The sequence below is a fragment of the Agelaius phoeniceus genome, chromosome 16 (genome assembly GCF_051311805.1).
Source record: "Agelaius phoeniceus isolate bAgePho1 chromosome 16, bAgePho1.hap1, whole genome shotgun sequence".
NCBI lineage: Eukaryota > Metazoa > Chordata > Aves > Passeriformes > Icteridae > Agelaius > Agelaius phoeniceus.
In genome coordinates this window covers 3,795,920-3,822,672 of record NC_135280.1, presented here as the reverse complement: position 1 = coordinate 3,822,672, position 26,753 = coordinate 3,795,920, and the positions used below count along the sequence as shown (strand labels likewise).

Sequence of the window (26,753 nt, the reverse complement as noted above, 5' to 3'; positions counted from 1 at the left end):
TCAGTGTAAGGCACTGACCTTTCGCGTCGTGCTGCTGCTCGCAGGCTGCTGGCACCCAGGGCTTCCTCCAGCTAATAGCTTACAAGTCTTTGGGCACTGATGTCAGCGAGAGCAGGCTGCAGAGAAATGCCAAAACATGCAGGAAATGGTTGTAGGGGATGGCAGGGAAATGAAGCGCTGGCCGCACGGAGCTGTGAGGAATCAGGCAGGCAGAGGTGTGTTTATGGAAACAAGTGCTGATGAAGTTGAATTGAATTGCTTCTCAAAAGCAAGTCACTGCGGTGTCTCCAATCAATTTCTGCTTTATTACATGCCACACATTTTAATCAGAATCAATAATCTTCATGATAAACAATTAAACAATTATTCCTCACTCTATAGAGTTTCTCTATTGAAATCGATGGAGTGCGGAGATGCGGTGACGGGAAAGGAGATCTGTAATGAAACAGTTGGGGGCTGGCATGCTTACACCTGCATTGCCATTCCCTGCTCATCCCAGAGGTGTGAGGGTAATTACTCTGGAGAGATCTCCCTCAGCATGGCTGGTCTGACTTTGCAGGTTCAAGGTCAGTGGGTATGAAGGGAAGAGTTGGGGAGCTCTGGAAGGGACCTGCAGCAGGTGCTCCAGCCCCAGCTCTGTGCTGGTTCCAGGCTGGGGTTTGGAAGCAGCAGCATCAGGAGCTGCTGATGCCTCCTGGTTCCTTGCCTGGTGCAGGAATTCAGCATCAGCTGTGTGTGCTTGGACTCTGCCACACAACAGCCTGTTCCAGCCCACCTCTTCTCTTGCCTCAGCAGGGGGAAGAGGACCCTGCATAGCATAGAAAGAACAGAGTTCCTGGTACCAAGGAGTAAGAACAGGTTAAAAAGGGAGCTGCTTTACACACAGATGCTGTCAAAAGAGCAATTGTAGCCACAAGCACAGCTGAGTTTCATTAAAGATTGCCTTGCTTTGCTTGGCTGCCAGCCCTGATGATTCTTCTTTAACCTGCCAGGTCAAGACCCCCCCCAAGTTTGAGGTCTGCTGTGAGGAAGGTTTATATCCTGCAGTGGCCTTTGATGCAGAGAGATAAGAATCAGTTTTACTGCTCCTCCTTGCAGTAGAAGGTTAAGGAATGGGATGGTTGTATACTTCACGTGGCAAATCCAAAAATTCAATGCCCTTTGGCTTTACCACTGTGAAAATCTGACCAGGCTGTCTCATTTCATGTTGTTTTGAATTTCCTCTCAAAGCAGCTAAATTATGGTTTGATTGCAGAGCGACCAGCACCTCCCAGGCAGGTGATGACCCCCCAGGCTGACGTGTCCTCCCGGAGCCTGGTGCTGACCTGGGTTCCTGGCAGTGATGGATCATCTCCAATCCGATATTTCACGGTCCAAGTGCGGGAGCTGCCACACGGGGACTGGCAAACCTACTCCTCCTCCATCAGCCACGAGGCCACATCCTGCCTTATTGAAAGGTACCACGTGATCCCAGGCTAGCACAGAAATTCCCACACTTTCCCACTAGTTAGGAAAACAAAACAAGCATCACTCAGCTTCATGTTCTTTTTGGGGGAGAGAGGTTAAGTGAGGCCACTGCTCCCATTTTAGAGGTGGTGTTATGAACAGCAGTTGAGAGATTTGCTGAAGGTCATGCAATAAATCTAATTAAAGTTGGACTGCAGTGCATCTTTTTGAAGCCTTTCCTGGAAGCTCAACACTACAGATAACACTACTCAGGCTAAATCATATGTAGCTACACAGTGCTCTGTAAAATACAACTAGTTAAAAATCCTTTCAGTAGTGACTGATGTTAAAATCCACTCCGAATGCTGCATTGCAATTATCTCTATATAAGCTTTTCCAGATGAAATGAGAACCATTTTTATCTGTATTTTCCATACTGAAGTTTATAGATAGCATCAGAATGTTTAAACTTTGTTATTCAGGCTTCATTATATCCTCTGCAATACTGGTGTAATTAAAGTCCTTGTAACATCAGCAGAAGTAATTGAATGTCTACGAGCAGGTACTTGTTTTGCTGTCCATTTCCTCTGTTGACGAGCCAGTACAAATCAGATTATTTCTAAAAGGCTGTGAGCTTTAGGTTTTAGAATCAGGTATTCCGAGCATTCAGATAGAGATTTTTTGGGTCTGTTATTAAAAGCATTAGTGGCTGTGGTATATGGCAGCTCACTGGTTTTGTGCCAGGATCTTTCCAGTCAAAACCTGCAAAAACAAGAAAACCATCTGTGTCACTTATAATTGACATTGGCATGACTGAAAACAAAAGATCAAAAAGGATGATTCACATTAATCAAGTTGCTGTAGGTAAGTAATTCTGTCCTGACGGGGTGGCACTGCTAAAAGAGATTTCCTCTCTCCCTTGCTAGAAGCACTTTCCTGTGGAAGTCCAGAAGAGTCATGGATGTGAGAGTGCTGCCCATCAGAATGCATTATCCTTGATGTTTAATCATTCCTTACAAATAACCTGGGTTTGTAGTCAGTGTTCCATCTGCCAGTGAATGGTTAGACACTACCAATTAATTAGTGAAATCCCCTGTAAGTTACAGCTCTGCATTTCAAACCTCTGCCTGCGACTCCAAAGGCAGCCTCCCCTTCACCTCCCCTGCCAAGCCAAGACAGAATCATCTTTGCAAGGTTATGTCAGCTGGAAATCACTCTTTGCATATCTTAAAGCACCACATAGATAAAAGAGCTGCAGGGAACCTGTTGTCGCCGTCTTTATTAAATAATCCAAGTAATGGCATTAATTTGGGATTCAGCAGGAGCAAAACGCACTGATCAAGTGGTGTGGTGTAGGGGATTAGTCAGGAGCTGGCACTCTGAATTCCAGAGCCTGCTGGGCCCTGGCTGACCCTGGGCACGTCTCCTGCCTCCTCCCCACCTGTCCTGCCCATCCATGCTCGGAGGATGGGCTGACCCAGATGGCTTTGGAGGATATCTCAGGAAAGCACCTTGGAAGCCAGGCTCTGCACAGCCATGCCGAACTCAGATAGCAAGCCCCAGTTGTGGGCTGCTCCATGAGCTGCAGCCTCAGGTCTGTGTTCTGGTGGTCTCATTTATTCAGCAATAAATGAGTGTGTCTGGGAACTCGGGGCAGGGCTCATCTGGGAAGGTGCTGATGGCAGAGGGGTGGGAGACGGGGGAAACTGCAGAGAAGAGGTGATGGGGAGAGGAGACAAAGTGCTCAGTGACTCTGGTGGGCAGGTTCTCTGTGGAGGCAAGCTGTGATGAGGGAGGGAGATTTCATCCCCTTTTCAGCCTTGTCTTCCCCATTCCACAGCTTGAACCCGTTCACCTCCTACAAGCTGCGAGTGAAGGCCACCAACGACATCGGGGACAGCGACTTCAGCGCGGAGACCGAGGCGGTCACCACCCTGCAGGATGGTAAGGGAGGAGGAGGAGGAGGAGGAGACACACTGGGGGCTCCCCAGGGCTCCTGGAGCCGCTGCAGGGTGTTCTCCATGGAGGCTGGAGTGAAAACCAACAGGCAAAGCAGTTTTGTCCACAGGAAGTTGACACAGGTAGCAGTGAGATATGGCTGAATTAACATGCAGCCTTCAAGTGTCCTGCTGTGCCCTCTGATAATGAATCATACTTTCAGGAGTCTCAAAATGAATTTAAACTTCGTTTGATTGGCTTCCAAACTCTGCACTAACCATTATCTTTGCAGAAATTGAATAATTTACAAGAGAGCATTAAAAATAAATGTAGAGCCCTGCATACATTTGAAGAAGTTTCTTCAATTGTTTTCCCCTCACAATCCACGTCAGCCTGCAGAATGGCAAAATTGCTGAGGTATAAGTAAGAAAGAGTATGAAGCTCCTGGAAACATGAGCATTTAATCCTGCAGATCAGGACTAATAAACTGTGAATGACATTGACAAGGCTTTTATTTTTAGCCTTAGAGATCAGCTTCTAATTCCTTGATTGTATAAAGTCGATGCCTGAATGCAGAAGTAGCTCTGATGTCTTGAATGGAGAAAAGAACTCTGCAAAATAGGAAAAAGCATCAGTATGTGCTTTTACCCTGGGAAATTGGGTAATCCTAGGATACATACATGCATAAAGATATATATGTGGGTGCTATGAGGTGGGGGTCAATCTCTTCTCCCAAGTAAGAAGTGGTTGGACATAAGGAAATGGCCTGGTTGCACCAGGGGAAGTTTAGATTGAATATTAGGGAAAATTCCTTCACTGTAAGGTTCCTCAAGCACTGGCAAAGGCTGCCTGGGGCAGTGGTGGAGTCCCCATCCCTGGAGGTATTTTAAAGGCATGTACATGTGGCACTTGGGGACATGAGTTAGCAGTGGCTTGGAAGTGCTGACTTAATGGTTGGACTTGATGATTTTAGAGGTCTTTCCCAACCTAAACCATTCTATGGTTATCTATATATATATATATATATATATATATATATATATATATATATATATATATATATATGGTGTTAGGAATTATTTCCTACAGAGCAAGGACCGATGAGTTAGAAATGACACTGACATATAAAAATAGGAAGCCATTTTTCCCGGGGATGTGATCTTGAAATCAGAAGACCAGAGAGAGAACAGAGCTCAGGGATGTGGGATGTTAAACAGGAACCCATTTAATACCTAACCAATGTGCTAAGCAGCCCCTTAAAGGCATCCTGACTCTCCACCTTCCTGCACAGCAGCAGCAGGGTCAGTGCAGGCTGTAACAGGTGCTAATGAGCCAGCACTGACTCACTGGTTTGGAATTTAAAATTTCATTTTAAGTTCTCTTTGAATTTAGCTACAGTGGATCCAGAGTTGTGCTTGGCCTCCTCACAATACAGCTGGGAAAAATCTGTGAAAGCTTCTCACCTCCTCAACAAACTGAGCATTTATTCTGCTGAGCAGCCCCGGTGCTGCCACTTGAGCATTGCACTGTGGAGGGCTGTGAGCTCCTGATAAGCCTTTGCTTGGTGTCTTTGAGCTGCTGTGGAGTGTCTGGGAGTGCCACAGGCCATGGGCACAGGAAAGGGTTAACCTGTGGTAAATCAAGCTGTCCTGACTAAAATAATGTGTGGCTATGTGACACACACTCCTGAATTCAAGGCAGGCTTGCCCCAAAGGTAGCAAAAAATCTCCTGAATTTTTCAGGGTGCACTTTTCTCACCCTTTGGAGCCAGCAAACAGCTGGTTTAACTTTCTCACAGATGGGCATCTGGTGGTCTGTGAGCAGCTGGCTGCTGCAGCTTCCTCCAGGTTTATGCCCAGAACTCTTCTTGCTCTGCTCAAGCTGCCAAGGCCCCAGGTAGAGCAAGGGATGCAAGAGGAGAGCCTGGCTTCTCCCTGGGCTCCAACATCCTCATCCACCACGCTGCTTTTGGGACCCACCATGAAGCAGCTGGGCTAGATTTCATTCAGCAGTGAAGAAAAAGAACTCGATGAATGAAACAAAAGCTGTCCCTTTTCCACTCTCTTGCTGTAACTGCTTTTGTTTTCTTTTTCTCTAGTTCCAGATGAACCACCCAGTTCTGTGTTAGTAACTCCCCACACGACTTCCTCTGTCCTTGTGCAGTGGCAGGTAGGTAAATGAAAAATTCTGATGCTCCTGTGAACAATTTTTTGGTTGCTTTGACTTGTTGAATTTAAGGGTACATTGCCAGGGACATTTTCTTGAGCTGGAAGTATTGTACTGACATTGAAGGACTGCAGCTACTTCCTTATTTGCCTGATCTAGCATAAATTTTAGCAATGAATGGAGATTCCTGTCAGTTGTTTTCACTTTGTGCCCCACTGGGGCACTGGTAAAGGAGTGCCTGTAGCCATGTCCAAGATTGTTTCTTGTCAGATTCTCCTGCCCTTTCATTGCTCTCCATGGTTGTGCATCTTTACACAGAAAACACTCCACAGAGATGGTGTTGGTAAGATCAGGTAATCAAAAGCTCACGTTGTGCACAGCCTCCTCCTGCTGCTGGAATGATCAGAAGCCTGAGATCAGTGCCTGAGATCCCATTCATACCTCTGAGGAGCTCCACATGCCCTCTTGACTCTTTGAGAGGGAAACATTGAGTTTCTTCAGAGAAAAGAAAGGAAGTTTGAGCTCTCTGCAGTCTCTCCGGGTTGGATGGGGAAGTATTTGTGTCAAGTCTGCATTTTATATTGTCATTTCCTCTGCCTTCCTTTATCTCTCAGACCTGGCCTTCTGGGAGATGCAGAAACATTTTGTGATCCAGTGCCTGAGGTTTCTTTTTGCAGAGTGGGCATTAATAGAGGGACCCCAGCGGGGCACTGCACATTATCCATAACCCATCCTGGAGAGCCTCTGCCCACCCTGCTCCCCAGACAATGCCCCACAAACATCATAAGGATGACTTTGGACAGATTGCATTATAGTGAAAAATGTACATATGCATTTACAGTACAGATGGGACTCCTTGCATTTTTGGAAGAAAAATATATGGATGAGGGTGTGTTTATTGGTGTGCAGCAGCACTTGAAAATCTGCCTGGCCCCAGCTCACACAGGAGAATCCTGAGCAGCAGCACTGCTTACAGCATGTTAAGCAAATAGGAGACATGTTGAGCAGTTTTACCAGAGGAATTACGGAGAGATGCAAATCTACCTCCCCACCTACAACAAGAGCCCCCAGCAAAGGGGAAAAAAGAGCAGAAAGAGAGGACAAAGAGGATGTGAGGCACGATGGACCACAGAAATACACGTTCCCCCAGCTGACTGATTGCTGGTGTGTAGTTAATGTGAAATAGGTGGTTGTTTAGGTAATTGGATGCTTTTCATTTCATGAAAGTGAAATGGGGTTGTTGTGCCAGAGCCATCTCAAGGGAGTTGTGGGCGATTATATGTCATTACCACATGTATATTAATAGGTCCTGGTAATTCAACCGTACTATATTTTTCAAATAAACAAAAATCTTGAAGTCCCACAATAGCCTCCAATTAAGAGGAAGTTTCACAGCAGTGTCTAAGAAATAATGTAAACTGAAAACAGCAGTCAAGCTAAATGGGAGAGTGGATTTCCAAGCAAAGCTAAATTTTTAACTTTGAGCTGTGTTAATAATTCACAAAACAAATTCTTGATGCACTATCTGGGCTTTCAGCTGCTTGGTCCAATCAGTCCATTATTTTTAAATTTAAAGGAGGAAGAAAATAAGTAATTTCCAGTGAGGTCTGTTGTATCAATAATGCAGGGTTATTTCAAATGTTCTGGAGGATGTTACACTTAACATCAGGATCATGTACTGTTCTGCTTCTACCTTAGAGATAACAATTACTCAAACTTACATTTCAGTCTTTATTTATTTATTTCTCTTTAGAAACAGCACAAAGATGTTTCTCTTACTTCTGTACAACATGATGGGCTGCCACTCATAACCATTTTACCTATTTCAGCAGATCCCCCAGGCCCTTCAACAAAATCCTAAATAATCCATTACATCAGAAGCAGAGTTTTGTCCACAGAAGACAGATAGGAAGGGGAAGACCTGACCTTTTAGCAGAATACCCTTTCCAGGAAAAAATCATCATTTCCATGGCAAAAAGAGAAACAGTTTGCAAGCTATTTATTTTCTGAGCTTTCCTGTCCTAAATCTCAAGGAAGGAAAAAATGGAGAATCATATGATAGCATATGAAAGCAATGTTTTCTTTTTATATATTGTTTTATATGAAAACAATAACATCAGTGTTGGGTCACAATGAGAAATTAAGCTTTACTTAATTTTAAACTGTAAGGCAGTTACATGGCAGAGCAGGGAGTCACAGTCTCCTCCTCAGCTTCAGCAGAGTTTTCCTTTTAGACTTTTGCAGGATATTCCACTTCAACTTTTTTTTCCTCCTAAATTAAAAAAAAAAAAAGTTTATTAGTAATTAAAATAGGAAAAGTCTTAATTAATAGGAAGAATTAAAATAGGTAGGCAAGGACACTGCTGTGCTGTGGAGCCCTTCTCTGCAAGGGCACCATAAGGGCTAAAGTAACTTCAGTGTAACACAGGAAACAGAAAGTCAAAAGATTGGAAAATAAAAAAGACAATATCAGGAGAGAGATACTGATAATTTCCAGTAACCCCATCTCATCTCCTTGCCCAGGAGAGTGTTTCAGCTGGCCCATGAGCAGTAACATCACAGGGCAGCCCTAGAGGAACCTGGCACTTTATTTGGTCTATTTTCTTAGTCCCTTGGCCAAGGGGCTCTCAGCCTGAGACTAGGAAAGGCTGTTGTAGGAGAGCTTGATTTATTTGCCTTGTAAAATGCAGTCGTAGAGGGAATATGATTGCCCTTTCTAAAATACATCACAGGAGTAAACACCCCACAGGGAGAAGAACAATTTAACCCAAAAGGCAATGTTAGCACAGGAACAAATGGTTAGGAACTGGCTATGAATTATTTAGATTAGAAATTAAATGAATGTTTCACCCGAGCGGTGAGGCTGGGAACAGCTTCCATCAGGAACACTGGGAGGCTGAAGAATCAGCTCCATTTCTGGTTGGTTGTTCTGGTTTCTGGAGGTTGTTCTGGTTTCTGGAGGTTGTTCTGTCTGTGAAAGAGGCTTTCAGCAGATGGGGCTCTGCATCCCAGCCCTGATGATCCTCGAGGTCCCTCACAATCCTGTATCCACAGCATCGCTCTCTACTCAGATCCCAAATAACAGTGAAAGGTGGTCAGGGCTTTGCCAGAGGATGGAGCACAGTGATGAGCATGAAATGATGAATAAGAGATCTCCACCCAGGCAGAGCAAGTGAAAGCTTGGGAGGGTTTGGGTTGCTTTCAGCAGGCTCTGTGCAGGACAGCTGCAAAAGAAGGCAGCTTCCTCCTGGAGCAGGTGTAGTTTCCTTATACTCTGGTTCAAGTCATTTTCTATTTTTGGTTTCCATAAACTGCAGTCTTTCTACTTAATTCCTTCAGCCCTCACCCAAAGCAAGGTCCTTGGCACTGAGACAGGACAGTTCTCTCCCTCCTCTTGCCACTGTAATGGAGTAATGGAAAATTCATGTCATTTCTAGAAGCAGAATAACCAAAGATCTTCCTCATTTCTGTCAAGATGTCCTTCCTTTCTTCATTAAAGTTACATGAGGCATTACCTTCTATTGTGACAGTGTTTCACACCAGCAGTTAATTTTTACACAATGCTTTTCCTTAGTAAAGTTCTCAAGGCTGGTAGGGATTTTTTTGGATTAAAGGCAAGATTATCATTAAAACCTTTTTAATTTATACTTTCAGCCCCTTAAATTTCAGTTAAAGAATCTTTAGAAGATAAATGGCTCAAGGCATCTCTTCTCTGCAGTTCTTATCCTGCATTAGACTCAGGAAAGTAATTTTTTTCCAAAACATGAGGCATCCCTTTGTCTCTACCTAAGCAAGCCACCCAGATACAAATCTCCTTTCCAGTGTGCCAGCTGTGTATCTGTAGCTGAAGGAGGATGTGAGGGGCTGCTGGAGAAGCCTTGCTGAGATGTTTTGTCTTTGAGCATCTCCCAAAATGATGCTGAAAGAAAAATCTCATATTTGCACCATCCCGTGGCTGTATGTGCCAAACTGCCCTGAGCTGTTATGGAGGAGCCCTTGGTTCTCCTCTGTGCCCACACCAGAGCCCATCACACTGTAGCTTCTCTCTAAATGCCTGTATGAGGTTGTCATTAGACCTAGTTTTGTCTTCCTAATCCAAGCCAGAGCAATTTTTATTATTCCTTTTTATTTTCCTTTTTATTTGATCATCAGTCTTTCAGTAAAATAATGCCAAATGAAGACTGTCCTGTGATCAGTCCCCAAGGAAAAGGAAGAAATTCTGTCTGTGACAAAATAATTTCTTTCCTTTTGGAAGCAGTGAGACACTGGCTGTTCCAGTGTTGGTGGAAGGCAACCTGCTTTTCTAGGGAGTGCTCATTTATACTTTTCATCCCACCCAGGTTCCTGTGGGCCAAAAAAGGAAAGGAGCTTGGTTTATTGTGTGGATTTTTCAGTCAAGAACCTGTTGCAAAGGCCACAGCTGAGCAAAATCCTCAAAGTTGCCTTTAATTGTGCTTTTCAAACCACACAACCTCCAACCCAGTGCGTTATAAATGTCTGTTTTAGCAGAGCACAGAGCTATTGTGATTTCAAACTTTACCTCAGAACCTCGGGTCCCTCCCTCCCTTGAAAATTCCCTCCCAGGTGTGTCAGTCACCTCTCCTTTCCCCTCCCAGCACTGTCTGTCAGTCCTGGCATTCCAGAAGGGCCTCGAGTGATTGGCACATCCAAAGGATGCCCTCTACCCCTGGGGGGCACTGGGCCATCCAGGTGTCCTTTGTCCCTTTGTCCCTCCCCTCCTGTCCCTGCTTGGTGGCTCCCTGCCCCTTCCCTGCCCCTCTCCCCGGGGTTCAAAGGAGCAGCAGCCACGGGCTCAGGGAGTTCTGTGGGAGCTGGTGCTGCATTCAGAGGCCTGAGGGCCAGAATAAAGCTCTGGATCCAAACCCTCCATCAGAACCGACTCCTTTCCTTCACCATTGCCTTAAAGCTTCTCCACAGAGGGAAACCTGAGGAGCAGCCCCTGTTATGGGTCCATCCCAGCACCACCAGAGCTCCTGCAGGCTGGACTTGTCCCCACGTGCCCAGCTGCAGCATCCAGCCAGGCAAAAGTGTCTGTGGGGTGAAACACCACACACCCAGCCAGCCAAAAGTGTCTGTGGGGTGATACACCACACACCCAGCCAGCCAAAAGTGTCTGTGGGGTGAAACACCACACACCCAGCCAGCCAAAAGTGTCTGTGGGGTGAAACACCACACACCCAGCCAGCCAAGGGTGTCTGTGGGTGAAACACCACACACCCAGCCAGCCAAGGGTGTCTGTGGGGTGAAACACCACAGTGCTGCTATTTGGTCAAGCAGCAAGGGCCAGCCAAGCTCAGGCACGTCCCAACCAGCTCTATTGGTAATAATTCCAATACAGAGCCACTGCCCCTGGTGCTGGATATGTTGCCATGCCCATCCTAACCAGCCTGTTCTTCCCATGGGTGTTTTGCAGCCCCCCAAGATGGAGAGTGTGAACGGGCTCCTGCTGGGATATCGCATCTACTACCGCGAGCTGGACTACGACACCGGGGCTGGGACAGAATCCAAAACCGTCCAGAACCCCTCAGCCCTGAGAGCAGAGCTCACACGTAAGCCTGTGCTTTGGACCTTAAAATACCCCACAATGGTAATCTGTCATTACACCAGGCACTGCACACCCCCCTCTTGCCCCATGGAAATAAAATGTAAGTCTAAGAGAGCTGGGAATAATTCAGGTTTTACACAATCAGCCTGAAGATGCTGAAAAATGCGAGTGACTTGAGTGTGATCAGCATTGTAATGGTCTGTGCTGATCTCTGCCAGCATTCTGGAATTGATGGTCTGTCCCCCACATACCCTCTGATTTTCTGCTTCCCCTACCTCCACTTCATAATTATCCTGGAACACTTTGTTCTGCCTTCAAACAAGAGACACTTCGTTTTCCTCAGCTGGCAACTTTTTCCTTTCTTGCTGGTTTTTTTCAATAGTTTTTATAATCGACGTTTTGTTTTTCTTTTTACAGTATGAGGAAAACAGCTGAGGAGAATTTTAAAAAAGAATTTTTATAATTTCAAAGTGCTTGTCCACATTTTAGAAGAAAATAGCAAAGATGAGCAAGAATTGTTAGGTGCCTGCTTTCCATTTTAGTCACTGGGATTTATGGCTCACATGGAAAGAAGGTGGAGGGGAGAGGAATAATAGAAAAAAATGAAAAGGCTTTTTAGATAAAGGCTAGAAAGGAAATCAGAGGGAAGAATAGGCAGAATAAGATGATGTGAGGCAGACATGTGAACACTCAGTAGCCTGAAAAATAAGGTCCAGCAATGAGATGTGCTCATGTAGGGACCAGCTTTTGTCCTCTTCGATGTCACTGGAATATTCAGAATAAGATAATACTCCAAGAGCAGCAGAATAGGGTTCAGTGAGACTATTTTAATATCTTATATCATCTGCCATGCTTTCCTGAACCCATAGAAATGACTTCCACAAAAGCAAGAGTGAATTTTAATGTGGGTGTGGATAAGTAGGTGCATTAAATATAAAGTAAGCCCCTAACTCTGACCTTACTTATGTGGTCAGAGCTAATGAGACTTCTCAGACTGAGCAGCTTGAACCAGGACAGAGATGTAAAGCTCTCATAGGTGTAGGAATGCAGAAGGGTTTTTCTCAGACAAAAACTGAATGACTGACAGTGTACATTATGAAATCATGCATTTGGATGTTCTCACAAGATGGGGAGCCTGTGAAACCAACCAGTTTTGTCTTTTCCCTCTTCTTGTCTGGCCCTGCAGCTATGTCCCTAATTACTGTAGAGGAGAAAAAACAAGCTGTACCTCTCCAGGGAGTCAAGAGACAGAGAGAGCAAGGGGTGGAGACAAATGTATTTGAAGATAAATTTCCCTCTTTCTCCTCATAATTCTCGCCTTAGAACACCTCTGTTCCTCACTGACCCACAGTTTTGCACAGCTTAGCATATTATTACAATTCACTCACAGCAGGAATCTTGAATTCTTTCAGTGAAATCAATTTCAGGGAAATCAAATTCACTCTTAAAGAAACAGGTCCTGCCCTGATGTAAGTGTTCACTTTGTGGTCCAGCTTCCAGCTCAGCACTCTGCAGCTCTCCAGGTTTTGAATTTTGCATCTCGAGAAATCAGCATGTAATGCACCACTGAGAGCTTTCGCCCCTAGAAATCATTTCATTTTTACTCATTTGTTCTATTTAATCTAAAAGCCAGAACATCTTTGTGTTGTGTATTTGTGAGCTCTCTGTTTGAGGAGGAAATGAAACAGCCCCATGTGGGCGAGATGCTCTTGATGTGTTACAAGAGTGATGTGATTTTATTGCCCTTCAAGGTATATTCCTAAAGCTTAAACTGTGTATGGGTGTGCTGCCTCATTTGCCTCTGTCTCTGCTGTACATCATTTGCAATAACTATTTCCTTGCACTGTAACAAGCTTTCTGCTTTGCTTACCCTGAATAGCCCAAAGCAGCTTCAAGACAGTGAACAGCAGCTCTGCATTAACGACGTATGAATTAACACGTAAGTGCACATTGCCTTCAGTTGAGACTCTTTGTAATGGTTCAAAATATACCATGGGCAAACTCCTGTGGCTCTCCTCCACAGAAATCAACACAGATTAATGACTCTGGCTTTCTCCAGTTTCTTTTTCTCCAAGCCTTTGCTTCCCCTACACACAGAGACATCGATGATGCAAGTAGGTAGCTGTTTAAAAATGTGGCTGCTGGGAAGGTAAAACATTAGTGACTGTAACAACCCAGCATTGCTGATGCTAAATGAATTTTGATTCACTTGCTATATATTCTGCAGTCCACCTGAGTTTAGCTGTATCACATCATTAGTCCTACGATTCAAGTATTGCAATGCTCGGGCATTCCATGGAGTACAAGGCCAATTTAGAAAGGGCCCAATGAATTTATGTGCATCTCCAGAGGTGTTTTCAATTGGAAATGAATAAAATAACATTCGACAGAGTTAAAAGGCAAGTTGCTTTGTGGTGCTGATGGTTCACTAGATAGGTTTTGCCCAAGGCTTTTGAGTCACAGATTGTGATGGACTAAAAAAAAGAAAAAATGAAGCCTGATACCCACTGAAAGTTGCATGCATGAACTCTCGTGTTCCATTTTCTTCCACATCCAGTTAACACTAAAATCTCCCTTATGGCTTCTCATGGCAGAAAAAACAGTTTCCCTGTGCAAGCTGCCCAGTACTATACGTGTGTATCTTGCTATTGTTTGTTTATGAACTCAGCACCGTTATTTCTGATTTGCTTGCTCCATCTTTTGCAGTCCATCCAAATTTAGTGACATGACATTTAAAAAATTGGGGATATATTAGGTATAATTTACAGTATGCCAGAGACTGGGGAATGATGCTGAAGTCACAGTCAGATATTGGAGCACAACACTTTTAAAGAGTTCTGGGACACTGAAATTAGACAAACTTGCCTAATTAGACTTTTTGAACCATACCAAACCAATGGCACACTGTCAGCCCTGTGTTAAGGGGACTCTGATTCATAGATAGCAGGGACAATTATTGGCAAAGGGAGAAATTTGGACCTGTGGCCATGCGTGTCTTAATTCAATGCTCATTTAAATAGGGCAATTTATATTATTGATTGCTCTCTTACTCTAATTTCCCTGATAAGTATTGTAGATGATAAATTTATCTGTTAGGATTGATTCTTTCATCCTGAAAATGCAAAATCTGAAACTACTCAGGCGCTGCCTCCCTCAATGATGTTGATGTAGTTCTGCTCCACCCTCGTTGCATCTGTTAATTACCCACAAACAATTGGGGTTTTCAGATTTTTTCACGCTTCTCTCACTCTCCCACCTCACCTGTCAGAGTAGTTTCTCTGTGCCAGCGAAGAAATTTGTTTCCTGGTGGCCAAATGGAGTCCAGCCTTCAAATTCTCCTTCCTGGTTGTGATTGATGGTTGGGCTGTGGTCACATTGGAGGAGAAGATCCCTGTGGAGGACCTGGAATGGGACTCCAGATTCTCCACTGCAGCTCTCCCTCTGCAGCCGCTTCAGCTGTTCTAGAGCAGTGCAGTTGCCAAATGCCCCCCCAAAGGAGCATTTCAGGGATTAGGCAAATGCTAGGCAGGCTCTTCCCTACCAGTGCAGATCAAAAGGAGACCTTATGGTGACATTCAAAGCCAAATCCTGCCATTTTCTGGGCTTAAGAATGACCTAGAGATGTTCCTCTGGTTAGTTATCCATAAGGAATAGAGAGAAATCATTATTCCTCTTACTGGAGTGACACTGTGAGGAAATTCTGGAAAATCCTGCCATTTCATCATAAATATCTTTCAAAATGATGCAAATACTGTTGTGATGTGTGAATTCAGAAAGGCTTGAAGTAGACATTGCACTATTGTACTGTTCTCTTGCCACTGCTCTATTCTGAGAGAAAAGTCTGGAGATAAAGAGGTGTTGAAGTCTAAAATATAGCTGTAATACAATATAAATCATAATATATAACATTAATATGTAATATTTTACTTTTTCAGAATTGAAGAAATACAAGAGATATGAAGTACTAATGACAGCATATAATATCATTGGTGAGAGCCCTACCAGCACACCAGTGGAAGTGTTTGTGGGTGAAGCAGGTAGGTGAAAAGAAAATCAGTCGATTTCTTTTTCCAGATAGTGTTCAATAATTGTCCAGGAAAGGCATTATTTGAAAAATTCCCCAGTCATTATTGCTGACAGTTTTTTGTTGCCCACTCTCCTGGAATAGGCACTGGCAGTTTCTTGCCATTGGAAAACCAGTTGGTCTGCAGGAAGGAGGGAAGAAAGGACATTTGAAAGAAAGAAAAGAAAATCTTTTTGGAGTTGCAGGAGGATGACTTTTTCATACCAAATAAGCTTGAGGGAAAAATTGACTTGAGTTAAAAAAGTGAAAAGTGGAGCACAGGAAAGTCACAAGGGAAAAGAAACAAAACTACAAAACAAGGGAGACTCAGAAAGATGATCCTTTTATTTTATAACTCTCTGTGTAGAGGCATTGCCTGCACCACACCTGGCTGTGTTTTTGTGTTCTTGAAGCAAGGAGATACGTGCTTGGTTTAGTGCAGGTTTTGGAAGCAGGGCTTGGGTGCTCCCAGGAGTGTGCAGCCTGTCCCTGCATCCAGCCCCACTCAGTGGCACCGTTCAGGCCTTTGCTTATCTGGACCTGGTGCCTGAGTCCTTTTTGATCCTTTTAAAATGATCAAAAAAGGTCCTTCCCCCCACTGGAAGGCTGGAGGTGGAAATCAGGACAGAAGAGTTGAGCAGGTGCTTTGTGGGAGCCCAGAGAACCCCGGGCCAGTCTGTCCCCCCAGAAATTCCAGCTGGGAAGGGCAGCCCTGGAATGCTGCTGCCCTCCTGCCAGCAGGGCTGTGGTTATGGTGATCCCAGCTGGAGGGAGGCAGGCTCTGAAATCCTCATTAGTTCTGCTCTCCATTTCTGCAGCAGCAGCAGCGTTTGAAGCTCACAACAAGGGGAGGCAGCTCGACCCTCCCATTGCTTGGCCCAGCACAGGAGCTGATTGCACTTTGTTCTGTGTCTCGGGGCTGTGGGATGGAGGAGCTATCAAAGCCAGCACTAATTCATTTCATTATTACTCATTAAACATTCTATTGCTCAAAACTAAGCAAAGCACATTTTTTAAGAACTCTACTGCGCATTTTTTTAAACTCTGCTTAACCTTTTCTTTTCAAATATGGTGCAACATTCACCATCTTTCTTTGAAAATATCATAAATTAATCAGAGCAGCGTTGTCCTGGAGAGACAGCTGGCAATATTTACATTTTTTTCTAGTTTGCTTCTGCTCCAACTTACTTCTGCAACTGCAGCAAAGAAAGTCCCAGGTGGAGCCAACTGTATCTGGCTTCAAAATACATTTTTGTTTCTGAGCTAAGTATCTCCCTGCTGCAAATGGAGCCAGCACATGCACTTATGCACATGTACACAGCATGAGAAATCAGCTGGGGAAAACAAGGAAATGCTGTTATATTGTGTCTTTTAATCCCACAGTCCAGATCTTGCTATCATAACTCAGGGAACAAGGCAACGGAAGGAAACAGACTTGGGAGGACACTGAGATAATTACAGGACCCCTGAGTGTCTGAAGGAAGGGGGGCTGGAATTAGATGAGCTTTGAGATCCCTTCCATCTCAAACCATTCCATGATTCTGTGCTATCCAGCAGGCCTCCTTTCCCAGGCAGGACTGCTGTGTCTGAAGTTGCAGTGTGTGACTTGGCTGTTGTGGTAGAGTTCCTGGATTTACCTCTGGAAAGGGACCATCCAGGTTCACGCAGCAGAGATGATGAATGTAGGATCTTCCTGCTGATTTTCACTCTTGTTGTGTGAAGTTATTATACTTTGTTATATAACTGCCTCTTCCACCTCCAGAACTGGCTGTGATTTACACTGTGAGTAAAGTGATTGGAGATGGTATTGCAATTTAAGTTTTAAATTGATTTGTGACACCTTTGAGTTAAAGTGTGCTGTGGAAATACAAGGTTTTTGCTGTTATTGTTTGCTCAATGTTCTTACCCACGGTAAAGGCAGTTAAGCAGCAAGCTGGAAAAAAATGAGTCTGCTCAGCTCCAGCAATGAGGCATCCAGGTTAAAAACAGAGAAAAGCTTCCCAATAAACAAGTGCTGACACAGGCACAGCACTGGGCACAGAGTGAGTGAAGGTGGCAGTCCCTGGGCTGAAGTTCTCAGGTAGCTCTTGCCTGAGTGCTGTTAAATGGGGCCTGGTTCTGCCCTAAGCACTGCAGTAACTCTGGGAGAGGGGAGAACATTCCTCTCTGGCTCGTAAAAAGGGATAAAATGTGCCTTTGGGGAAATGTGCTGGGTTTAGGCCAGCTCAGTCAAAGCACCCATTTCTGTTGGGTGTTCATGTTGCTGTTGGTTGTGCTGTTCAGCTTCTACAGAGTGGTGCAGAAGGAGAAGTGTCTGTGATTCCTTCCTTCCCTCTTGTGCTCTCCCCTGTTAGACTTGAAAATTTCCCTATGATCAGACCTGCATTTTTACAGTAAAAGTTCCAGTAGGTAATGGAACAACCTGAAAAGCTTGGGGGAAAATAAGCTACTAAAACCAACCTTCCTCAAGTTTTGCCAATTAAATGAGCAAATATACCCAAATGGGGAGTTTCTCTCCAGCCCTGGAGTGCTCTTGAGCCCTGCTGCAGCCAACTGCCCCCTTGGGCAGCCTGAGCAGGTCCTCCCTGCCTCTGACTGGTGGGCAGGGGGAAATTCTGCGGGTGAACAATGGGCCAGCCATGAGTAAAAGGCCTCTGTAGCCCAGCTTGCATGGTGAAGAGGAAAGCTGGATGCCAGTGGTTTGGATCTTCTGAGGGTTTTTTGGTGGTGGATTTTTTATTTTATCCTACAGGTAGAGGAAATGCTTTCCCTTTTTTGGGTAGCCCATAAGATCAAAGGCTTCCTTTTGAGTTCTGCCTGGATATTGGCAAAACTGACTGGTGTGGAGAGCAGTTCTTTCCCAAGATGGGAGAGTGGGCTGGGAGTCCTTGAGCTCAGCACAGCTGGGAAGGATGTGCTGCCTGTTCAGCCTGAGCAGAGCCCGTGTCCTTCCCCCACCTGCCTCAAGCATCTGCATCCCTCTCCTCCAAGGCCCAGAAGATCCTCTAACTCTGCCTTTTCAGAGCTGGCTGCAGCTCTGCCCTGCTCATTAGAGAACCATGTGCATCTCCTGACAAATGACAGAAAAATTGAAAGCCACCACTTGCAGAAATTAGGAAGGGAGTCGCAGCCCCGCTGGCAAGCCCCCTTTTCGCCTTGTTAATTCATTTAACAGTTCAGCTGTCAGGGATGCTGGCTCTGATTGGGGAGGCAGTGAGTGCTCAGCAGAGGCTGGCTACTGAAATTCATCCCAGCCCCAAACGCAGCTGCTACCAGAGGTGCTGTTCTGCTCCACTGAAATTAAGACTCTGTTAGAGCAGCCACTATATCAAGAGCATTATTCTACCAGGTTGCTGTCACCACCTGATTGTGTGGGGGGCTCTGGAGTTCGGGAGACTCCACTCCCTGCATTTTAATTAAACAGAAATCACAGGTTTGGGCCAGGCGTGCTTCACCTAATTTGGGAAGGTGAATGAAGTAAAATGTGGCAATACAAATCCTGAGCTAACGAGCCTGCAGCCTTCAGTGCTTCTCCCATATACTGCAAAGCTGTTTTGGATGAAAAGTAATGAAATTCATCATTTCTTCCAGCAGCTGTTGCTGGAGTAGAGTGAATGTGTGCAGAGAGGGGGTGGCAGAAGGGGTGAAGTGCTTCGAAAGACATCAGCCTTTAAACGGGTTGTAAATCCATTTGTGTGAAGAGGGGAGTGATGTGTGTCATTATAGCTGATGGTGACATTGGTGACCTTCAGAACTCACAAGAACTGATGAGGCCGGGTTGTTGTTGTTGTTCTTTTTAATGATGATCTCTGAGAGCTGGTTCTGTAATGGGAAAGGCAAGGAGTAAAAAGAGCTGGGAGACAAATCCCTTTGTTTGGTAGTCCTCCATTGAAATGCCACTTTAGTTGTGCCATCATCTTTCAGAGAACATTACCTGGCTCTCTCATTTTCTTCCAAGTGGAACTGTAGCTTGGAAAAGAGCAGGAATGGAACTGAGTGATGTCTGCTTCTTACCTCTGTCTTCAAAAGCTGAATCCACCTCTTAGTGCAAAGCTAGCAGACACCAAACCAAATTTCTTCCTGTTATGTGCAATTATTCTCATCTGCCCTCCTGCCTGCAGCTCCACAGGTGTTCCTGGACCTCACAAATTTTATTTAATTCACCCGTAGCTGACACAGGAAGATCTGCTCTGCCAGTAATGTCAGGGGAAGCACTTGGAGCTGCCTGGCCATCTCCAGCATTTTGCTGGCCAGAAACAGAAACCACCTGGAAAGCTCTAAGACTGAAAATAGTGAAATAGGTTTGGGACAGAAAAGGCTACACTGAGAGAGCAAGCCACGATAAGGACAAAGAAGCCGCGTAAGGAAGCAAAGACTTGGCTCCCCTTTAGAAACTGCTTCCAGCACAGAGCTCTTGTCCCTTCTTACCTGGTTATCTGTGCTGGGGCAACATCCCTTTGTGCTGAAGGCAAGGAAGGTTGGCAGGACAAGGCTCCTTTGCCCTTGGGTGCTTTAATCTCTTCCTTCAGGCCTCGCTCTTTTATTTGTGCGCTCCAGATTCCCCCAGTGTGTGACCCCTGTCCCTTTCCTGGAGAAGGGGCTCCCTCAGCGCTGCCTGGGCCCCCCTTTTCTCTTACAGCACAGCAGCTTTGTCTCCTCCCCTGCCCCAAAGAGCCGAGGAGGTGCTGTGTGGAGTCCCCTGTGCCTCCTGGGTCTCAGGCTGGCACATGAATGTCAGGATTGCAGCGCATGGGGCTGGCAGCCTGCGCCCTGCGCGGCCCCTGGCTGCGCTCTCCTATCTCGGCGGCACACGTGGGCTGGCTGCGCCTCTGCAGATAGCAGCAACTGCTGCTGGCACAGCTGCAAGGGCTGGGTGGGCACTGCCATCCCGGGTGCCACTGGAGAAGGGAAGAGAAGGATTATCGTGGCCATTTCACATTGCAGAAGTCTAAAACCTGTCAGCCTTGGGTATCCTCCCTCGATAAACAAAAGGGGAGGGAGGGAAGCTATTGGGGAATGGAATGGTAAATGAATTCTTGGTTTCACATGCTCAAACTTTAAACAAAGGGCAACTTTGATGCTTTAAAAGCAACAAGCCTTTGAAATAAAAGGGTGTTTGCCTTTTAATTTCTGACACCTCTGGGCAGAAAGCAGCTACTTTTGGGGGATGGCAGGGTGTTTGAAACTGGTTGCCTTTCCCCCTCATCTTTAAATGTAAAGAACCTTCAGAGCTGTTCCAATGCGATGCTCAGTTCTGGATGAGCTTTGCACTGTCATGCTGGGAATGCCTTGCTCCAGGAGTGACACTGGGTTGCCATCCTGTCCCAGGGCCTTTGTCTCCAAGGAAGGAGAAGGTCTCTTGTCAGCCTGGAGTTAAAGATGCAAGCCACGTTCTCCAACAATGCGCTAAAAGACAGAGTAAAGTCAGAGCAGATCAAGAAAGGCAAACTGTAGGAAGATGAAAGGAAAAAAGGAAGTGGTGAGACATTTCCTGGTTGGTCTGGGAAAGTAACCTCTTTGCAGTTTCTCTTGGAATTCAATTCACCTGTATCCCAACAGCATCCCGTTTCTGAGAGCAGGATTGGCCACTGGGCACATCCCATCAGTGTTTCTTGGTGGATTTTAAACTTCTCCAGGTTCACTCTATGTACAGGGGCTTGTCTGCAGCAAGTCCAATTTGGATTTGTTGTTCCCCTCAATGCAGCTCCACTGGAGGCAGCAGGAGTGTTGATAGCATGTAGCTGTGGGATCTAATCCTGCAGGGCTGTGACAGGACAGTAGAAAATAACAAAGTGTGCCCACATCAGAGCATTAGTCACTGCTTGTGTGCTGCTGGTATTGCTACAATGCTGGGGAGTTACGGAAATGAATTTTCTCTGTAAGGCTTGGCTCTCTTTCCTACCCAAACTGGCCATTTTTTAAGGGTAATTTTATATTCTTAATCTGTTTACAGATGATGTGAATGTTTTGCTAATTAGACTTCCAGATTTGGTAGTTTAGCTCAGTAGCTGCTCTTACAATGGCAAGACAGAAAGTAACCGTGCCAGTGTGAGTCTGTGGAAGTGTCCTTAATGTCAACATGTCAAAAAGACATCCCTGCAGCTCTCTGGAGACTGAAATCTAATGTCAAGGCAGAAGGAAGCAAAGTCTGGGAGTCGTAGTGCTGTCAAAGCAAGTTATTCTACCATATAGGAGAAGGAATTTTAAGTGAATGCACTGGAAAGCAGTGTCCAGATTGAGACATAGATTTGATGGGCTTATTTGACATCTTTAATTCTCCATTGACAGTCCAAAGCTCCCTAAAATGATTTGCAATGTTTTCATGCTGCAAGTAAAAGCCGAACGCGCGCCTCATTAACAGCTCATTAAGTTGTTAATATTGGTCATCAGCAGCCTTTGGTACAGCACAATGCTTTATGCAGTGCGGCAGCTCCTGCTTAGCTCGGGTCTAATTGCCTCTTTTTATCACGTCTCAATGTAGGAAAGATGTTTCTGTCCTAGCAAAAATATCCGCGGTGTTTGATGCGCCGGTGCCTGGCTGTGGCAGGGCCGGGAGGAGCTGGGCAGCGTTTTGCTCCGATGATGAACTCACAACCCCAAGCATTTGATGCGGATCTTTTTGGTGCCGACTGTGGGCCGAGACGAGCAGGCCCCCGTGCCCGAATTCATCATGAACCCTTGGCTGTGTGCTGCAGCTGTGGGAGGGCAAGGACAGATGAGTGCTGTGCTGCAGGGCTGCATGGGCTGGGAGAGCCAGGGAGGGACATCCCTGCGCGGAGCTCAGCGAGGAGAAACCTGACCGTGTACGCGGGGCTCTGCTGAGCTCACAGCACAGCTTACTCCATTAAAAGCAGAGGAATTAACCTTCCTTCAAAAAACATAAGCAATCAGTAGTAAAGTCAAATGAAGCAGAAATTGCCCTGGTAAAGAGGTGGGGAAGCTCCTGGCTGGTAACTCCTATTCCAGCAGACACAGGCTGGAGTTGGAGTGCTTTTGACTAAAGGGTTACATTTGCAGCCAAATTCCTATTTTGCCTAATTGTGCAGTCCTGCTCTGCTTGTTTGCAGTCATCCTGGGATATGTGAGCAAAATTTGTGCTGTAAGTATTTTCATATGGGTCTCAACTCCCGTGGCTTTGCCTCCTCTGTACAGCTTTGCTGTGAAGCCAGCTGTGGAGAAACACAGTTGGTTTTCTTCTCTGACATCTGTTTGCTGTATCCGTCGTCAATCACAGAACTGGAGGCTTTTCAGGTTGCTTGTTGTAGACTGAAAACAAAAAAGTTGCCGTTTTTTCTTAAAAAAGTATGAATTAGTAATAGTCTAAAATATCTTGGCTGCAGCAGTCCAGGCACTGAGAAGGAACGGGGGTGTGAAACTGCAGCAATGATCTTAGGGATGAAAAATAAAGAAAAAAAGAAAGAGAAAACTCTCACTGAGAGTCAAGAAAATTTAAATTTAATCTCTCTCTCCCCAGGAGCACAAGAACACAGTCTTCTGTGGGCTCCCTGGGGTTCCCTGACCATTGCAATCTGTAAATCCTAAATTAATTCCTCGTGGGGGTCAGCTACCCAAACTGGCATTAAAGCCACAGTGAAAGGTCATTCCAGGGGCAGATCTCACCTGTGCCCTTTGACTTTTTTCTGATATAGCTTTTGACATTTGGTAGATGGCAAACCCAGGGGAGGTTATTTGATATGCTCTCTTGGCTGCAGTGAAGCAGAAGGATTAGACTTTAGTAGGTGCTGCCATTGCTGTTAGTGGATGTGAAGCGCGTGCTTTTGTCAGGTGCCATGAACTTGTGGTATTATGATATTCAAATGTGGCATTAACAAATTATAATAAGTGGAACATGATTACAAATAGAGGAAGAGGAATTTTGGATCCTGGAGAGTGTGGGGAAATAATCTGAAATTGGTAATTTTGCTTCTCTAATGAGTAGACTTGTAAGAGAGCAGAGGGCAGTGCTTTCCCCTCCTGTACTGCTCCCAGTGCACAGGAGAGAGGATCAGCAGCTCCTCACCATCCCTTGAACAACCTTCAGCACCTCCTGGGGGTGAATCCTGCACTCATCAGAGCTGGCACTGCTCTCCTTGCACAGCTGTTTCTGCTCTTCAATGGAGAGAACCCCCAAGTGCAGGGATGTGAGGGACAGGGAGCTGCAGAGCCATCCCTGATTTGCATGGATGTAAGAGAAAGGGGGTTTTATCTTGCATGCTCGTGCCTCCCTAGTGCTGTCAGGCTCTTGCTGTTCATGGCCCATCTCTGCTGACTGATGGGCTGCCTGCCTGTGTGTGATCATATCCTTCCTGACATGAAAGAAATAGAGGGAAAAGCTCATTTTATTATTCCCCCCACTTCTTGTTTTAACCACCTGCACGCCCTTTCCAGAGGCAGTCTGACAGTTCTGTGAGGGCTTTACTTTGGGCCAGGCTCTCTCACTTCTTGATGGATAATCTCAGTATGCAATCTGATAGCCTCTTCTAGGATTGTGTTTGCTAAGTAGAACTGTGGAATTCAGCAGAAGAAAAGTGCGTAGTTTTTGTTTGCAGGCTCTTTCACAGCACTGCTCTGTGGGATTGGCCATGGTTCTAATTACCCAGATCATGTCTGCCCCATGAAATTCCCAGATTGCACATGGCTCACTCACGTGGGAAATCCAAACCCCCTTTAAAAGATTGGGGATCACAGCAACAGTGTGTTCACCACTGGAAGAGTTAGTGAGGAAGAGGATGAGGATGGCTCCTCAGTTCAAAAAGGGCACTGACAGGTAAACCCCTAGGTCTGTGTCCATGGAAAAGAGACTGCACTTCTAGTCCTTGTTCCATTTCAGTTTTCAGGAATTCAGTTTGCAGTTTGTCATCTCCCCCTCCCTCCACCCCCACCTCCCCCCTGTATCTCTGCAGGTGCTGAAATACCTGTGCCAACATTGGGAAGCTTCCCAGAGCTAAGCATAGAAGCTGGGGATGTTACATTTGGGGATCATTTGCAGCTGCTTTGATTTATGTTTCTTCATTACTTTAATACCCTTAAAAAATTGATGTGGCAAAACACAGCTACTGTACTAAATGTGGTATACAGAGGAGAGCCAAGTGTTTGCCTACCCAGACAAGATGGCACAGAGTAAAACAACTGCAGGTGTTCCAGACTCCCAAAGTTCTCATCCTGACAGCTGTTCTCTTTCTCCTCTTCACCCTTTCTTCTCTACTAAAACAGGTTTTTCTATTTTTATATTTCTATTCTACATCTATTTTTGCATTTCTGCCCAGTCTTCCTCAGCATTCATGAAGGTCAGAGAGATGTTTTTCAAGTTCTTCTTGTGTTCACTTCCACTACATGAGGAGATGTTTCAATTCCTCTTATACAGTTCTATGCAATTGTGTAAATCAACACATACATCCACATCCCTTGGAAAGGAGTATTTCCAACTGAAACCTGGCTTTTAGAGCTGTTTTAGCCTCCTCCCCCATCCAGTTGAACATCTCAACGATGGGGAGACCAGATTGCTTCTTTGCTGAGACTCATTTCACATCTCAGGGTGTCACAAACCTGGCAGGGCAGCAGTGGTGCCAAATTGCTGAGCAAGAGGGCAGGAGCACTCAGGCCCAATGTAGCAAATGGAGAATGTTGGAGGGGTTAAGACCCACATGCCTGGAATGTGGCTCTGCCTCTCTTAGTGCCTCTGAAACACATCTGAGTAACCACAGAGAGCTCAGCCCTTGGAAAAAGCACCGACATCCATCACGAGGTGCAGCCCAGCCTAAAACAGGCAGAAATTAGTGGGAAGTGTGTTTTACATTCTAAATATAGCTTGTGCTGCTCCTCACAGTGGAAAGCAGCTTCGCAGTAGCTGGTTTTGAAGCACAACTGACTAATTGTTATGGAGCTAATCAGCATCCCTCACGCAGCATTCCTGATGGCACCAGGCTCTGCTGCTCGGGGAAGCTCTGATCCTCCCACTGCTCTCTCCCAGACCCTGTCAGAAAATGGCCAATAAACACTGAACATCCTTCTCTCATGCCACTTTTCCTTCATGCAAGGAGTGACTGCAGACATCTGCACATCCACCTTTTTGGTCATTCCTAGGAGGCACCATCCTCACATTTCTTCTCTAAGCCTGTACTGCAGGAAAACCCCACTTTGCCTGTTCTGCTGATCAGTCTCACTGCTTTATCTGGTGCCCTTCTGTTTGTTGTGCTGTGTTTGGCTTTAGAATCCACTAAACTGTTGCTTATCTACACTGTGACTTGAAGGCAGTGGCTGCAGCTGAAGAAGCAGCAATCTCCATGTCACTGCAGGGATATAACTTCAATACAGTAAGGATGGTTTAGGTTAGGTATCAAAAAGAATAATATGAGAGGTTTTTTTTTGTTAGTGTTCTATAATAGATATCCCTATTTTGTTTATTTTTATTTTTAAAGTATGGCTATTACACAAACCCCTATTTTAAGAGCTGTTAAAGTAGAAAGGTGCTGGCAGAGTTTGTGTGGGAATGGCAGCACAATCTGGAAAGAAGTCAGTGATTGAGATTACATGAAAATCTGACCAGCAAGCTGATCCCAGCGTGACCCAGGAGGATGATGTCTGAGTCCTCTCCAAATCCTTTTAGCCCTATTTTCCATGACTGTGTGTGCCAGGAATCAGCGTGTAAACTTTGGAAGCTCTGGTGTGCAAGATTTCACCATCAGCACACACTGAACTGAACACTGCTGTGCCTTCTCTCTTGTTGTTAATCACTAGGTGGGGAAAAATTACAGTTGATACTCAGAACATGCTGCAACCACCCCTCCATTGTAATGAGGAGACAGATTAGAGGATTTTGGGGCCTGGAGCTGTGTCTTTGGTCTGTTTATGCAGCACATTGTGCAATGAGATTCTCTGGGTGCTAACACCAAAATGCAAACGTATTGATTACTAGAGAAGAAAGGCAGGCATGTTCTCCAAGTCATGCTTTGAAGAATTTGGGGGAAACGCTAGATAGAAAAGGATCAGTGGTCTTTACAAAACAGAAATTTGCTTGGGATTGTTTGGGATCAAGCTGATGGACAGAAAATCCTTCAGTCTCTTTCACTGCATTTTTCTCTTCAGTTTTGGCCTGAATCTTTTCTTAAATGGCATATGAGTATCAGGAAATCTTGTCCCAAACTTGTCTGTGAGTGTCCTGCCAGGGACACTGCCACTGGAGAAACAATTAGAAAACCAGCAGAGGAGAAATCCTCTGCTCCCCAGAAACTGGAGCAGATCTAAGAGCAGTGAGGAATGCTTCACAAAACCAGTTATCAAGTTTGCCCAATGAATCACAAGGATTTGTAGCCTACCTGTACCACAGAGCATCACGGCGATTGTCACTGGGAAGAGGAATAGTAGCTCCATATTGATGGAAAGCTCTGGGTGCCACACAGCCCAGAGAACAAATATCCCAAGTGAGAAAAGCTGAGGTGAACCTTCTGCAGAGCACAGAGCTCTGGAGTAGGGAGGCCACTGGGGATTTCAAGCACCTTCTCTTTAAAGGTTAGAAGCGTTTGCAAGCTCAAATTGCCTGCAGTGAGAGCAGAGGCTGCTCAGTGCAGCTGGGAA

The 26,753-nt window shown here is 45.4% G+C and overlaps 1 protein-coding gene and 1 long non-coding RNA gene across 5 annotated transcripts in view; one reads left to right on the top strand and one right to left on the bottom strand.

Moving 5' to 3' along the window:
• The window catches only part of SDK1 (sidekick cell adhesion molecule 1), a 389,575-nt gene that overhangs the window by 325,160 nt on the left and 37,662 nt on the right, over positions 1-26,753 (top strand). For 2 of the 3 annotated variants that reach the window (XM_077186853.1, XM_054643643.2), the window contains 6 exons: positions 1,256-1,457; positions 3,287-3,390; positions 5,483-5,553; positions 10,985-11,120; positions 12,996-13,055; positions 15,052-15,153. In XM_077186853.1, coding sequence (XP_077042968.1) covers positions 1,256-1,457; positions 3,287-3,390; positions 5,483-5,553; positions 10,985-11,120; positions 12,996-13,055; positions 15,052-15,153 — 675 coding nt within the window. The remainder of the gene's footprint in view (positions 1-1,255; positions 1,458-3,286; positions 3,391-5,482; positions 5,554-10,984; positions 11,121-12,995; positions 13,056-15,051; positions 15,154-26,753) is intronic. The other variant, XM_077186854.1, reaches the window with a different exon arrangement.
• Positions 1,418-26,753, bottom strand: LOC143695346 (uncharacterized). Of its 2 annotated transcripts, none has more exons than XR_013184452.1 (3): positions 26,495-26,753; positions 7,728-7,822; positions 1,418-2,208 (listed from the first exon to the last, which is right to left on the bottom strand). It is a non-coding gene; the product is annotated as an uncharacterized LOC143695346 (long non-coding RNA). The 2 variants fall into 2 exon arrangements; XR_013184451.1 differs by lacking the exon at positions 26,495-26,753 and adding an exon at positions 19,608-21,250.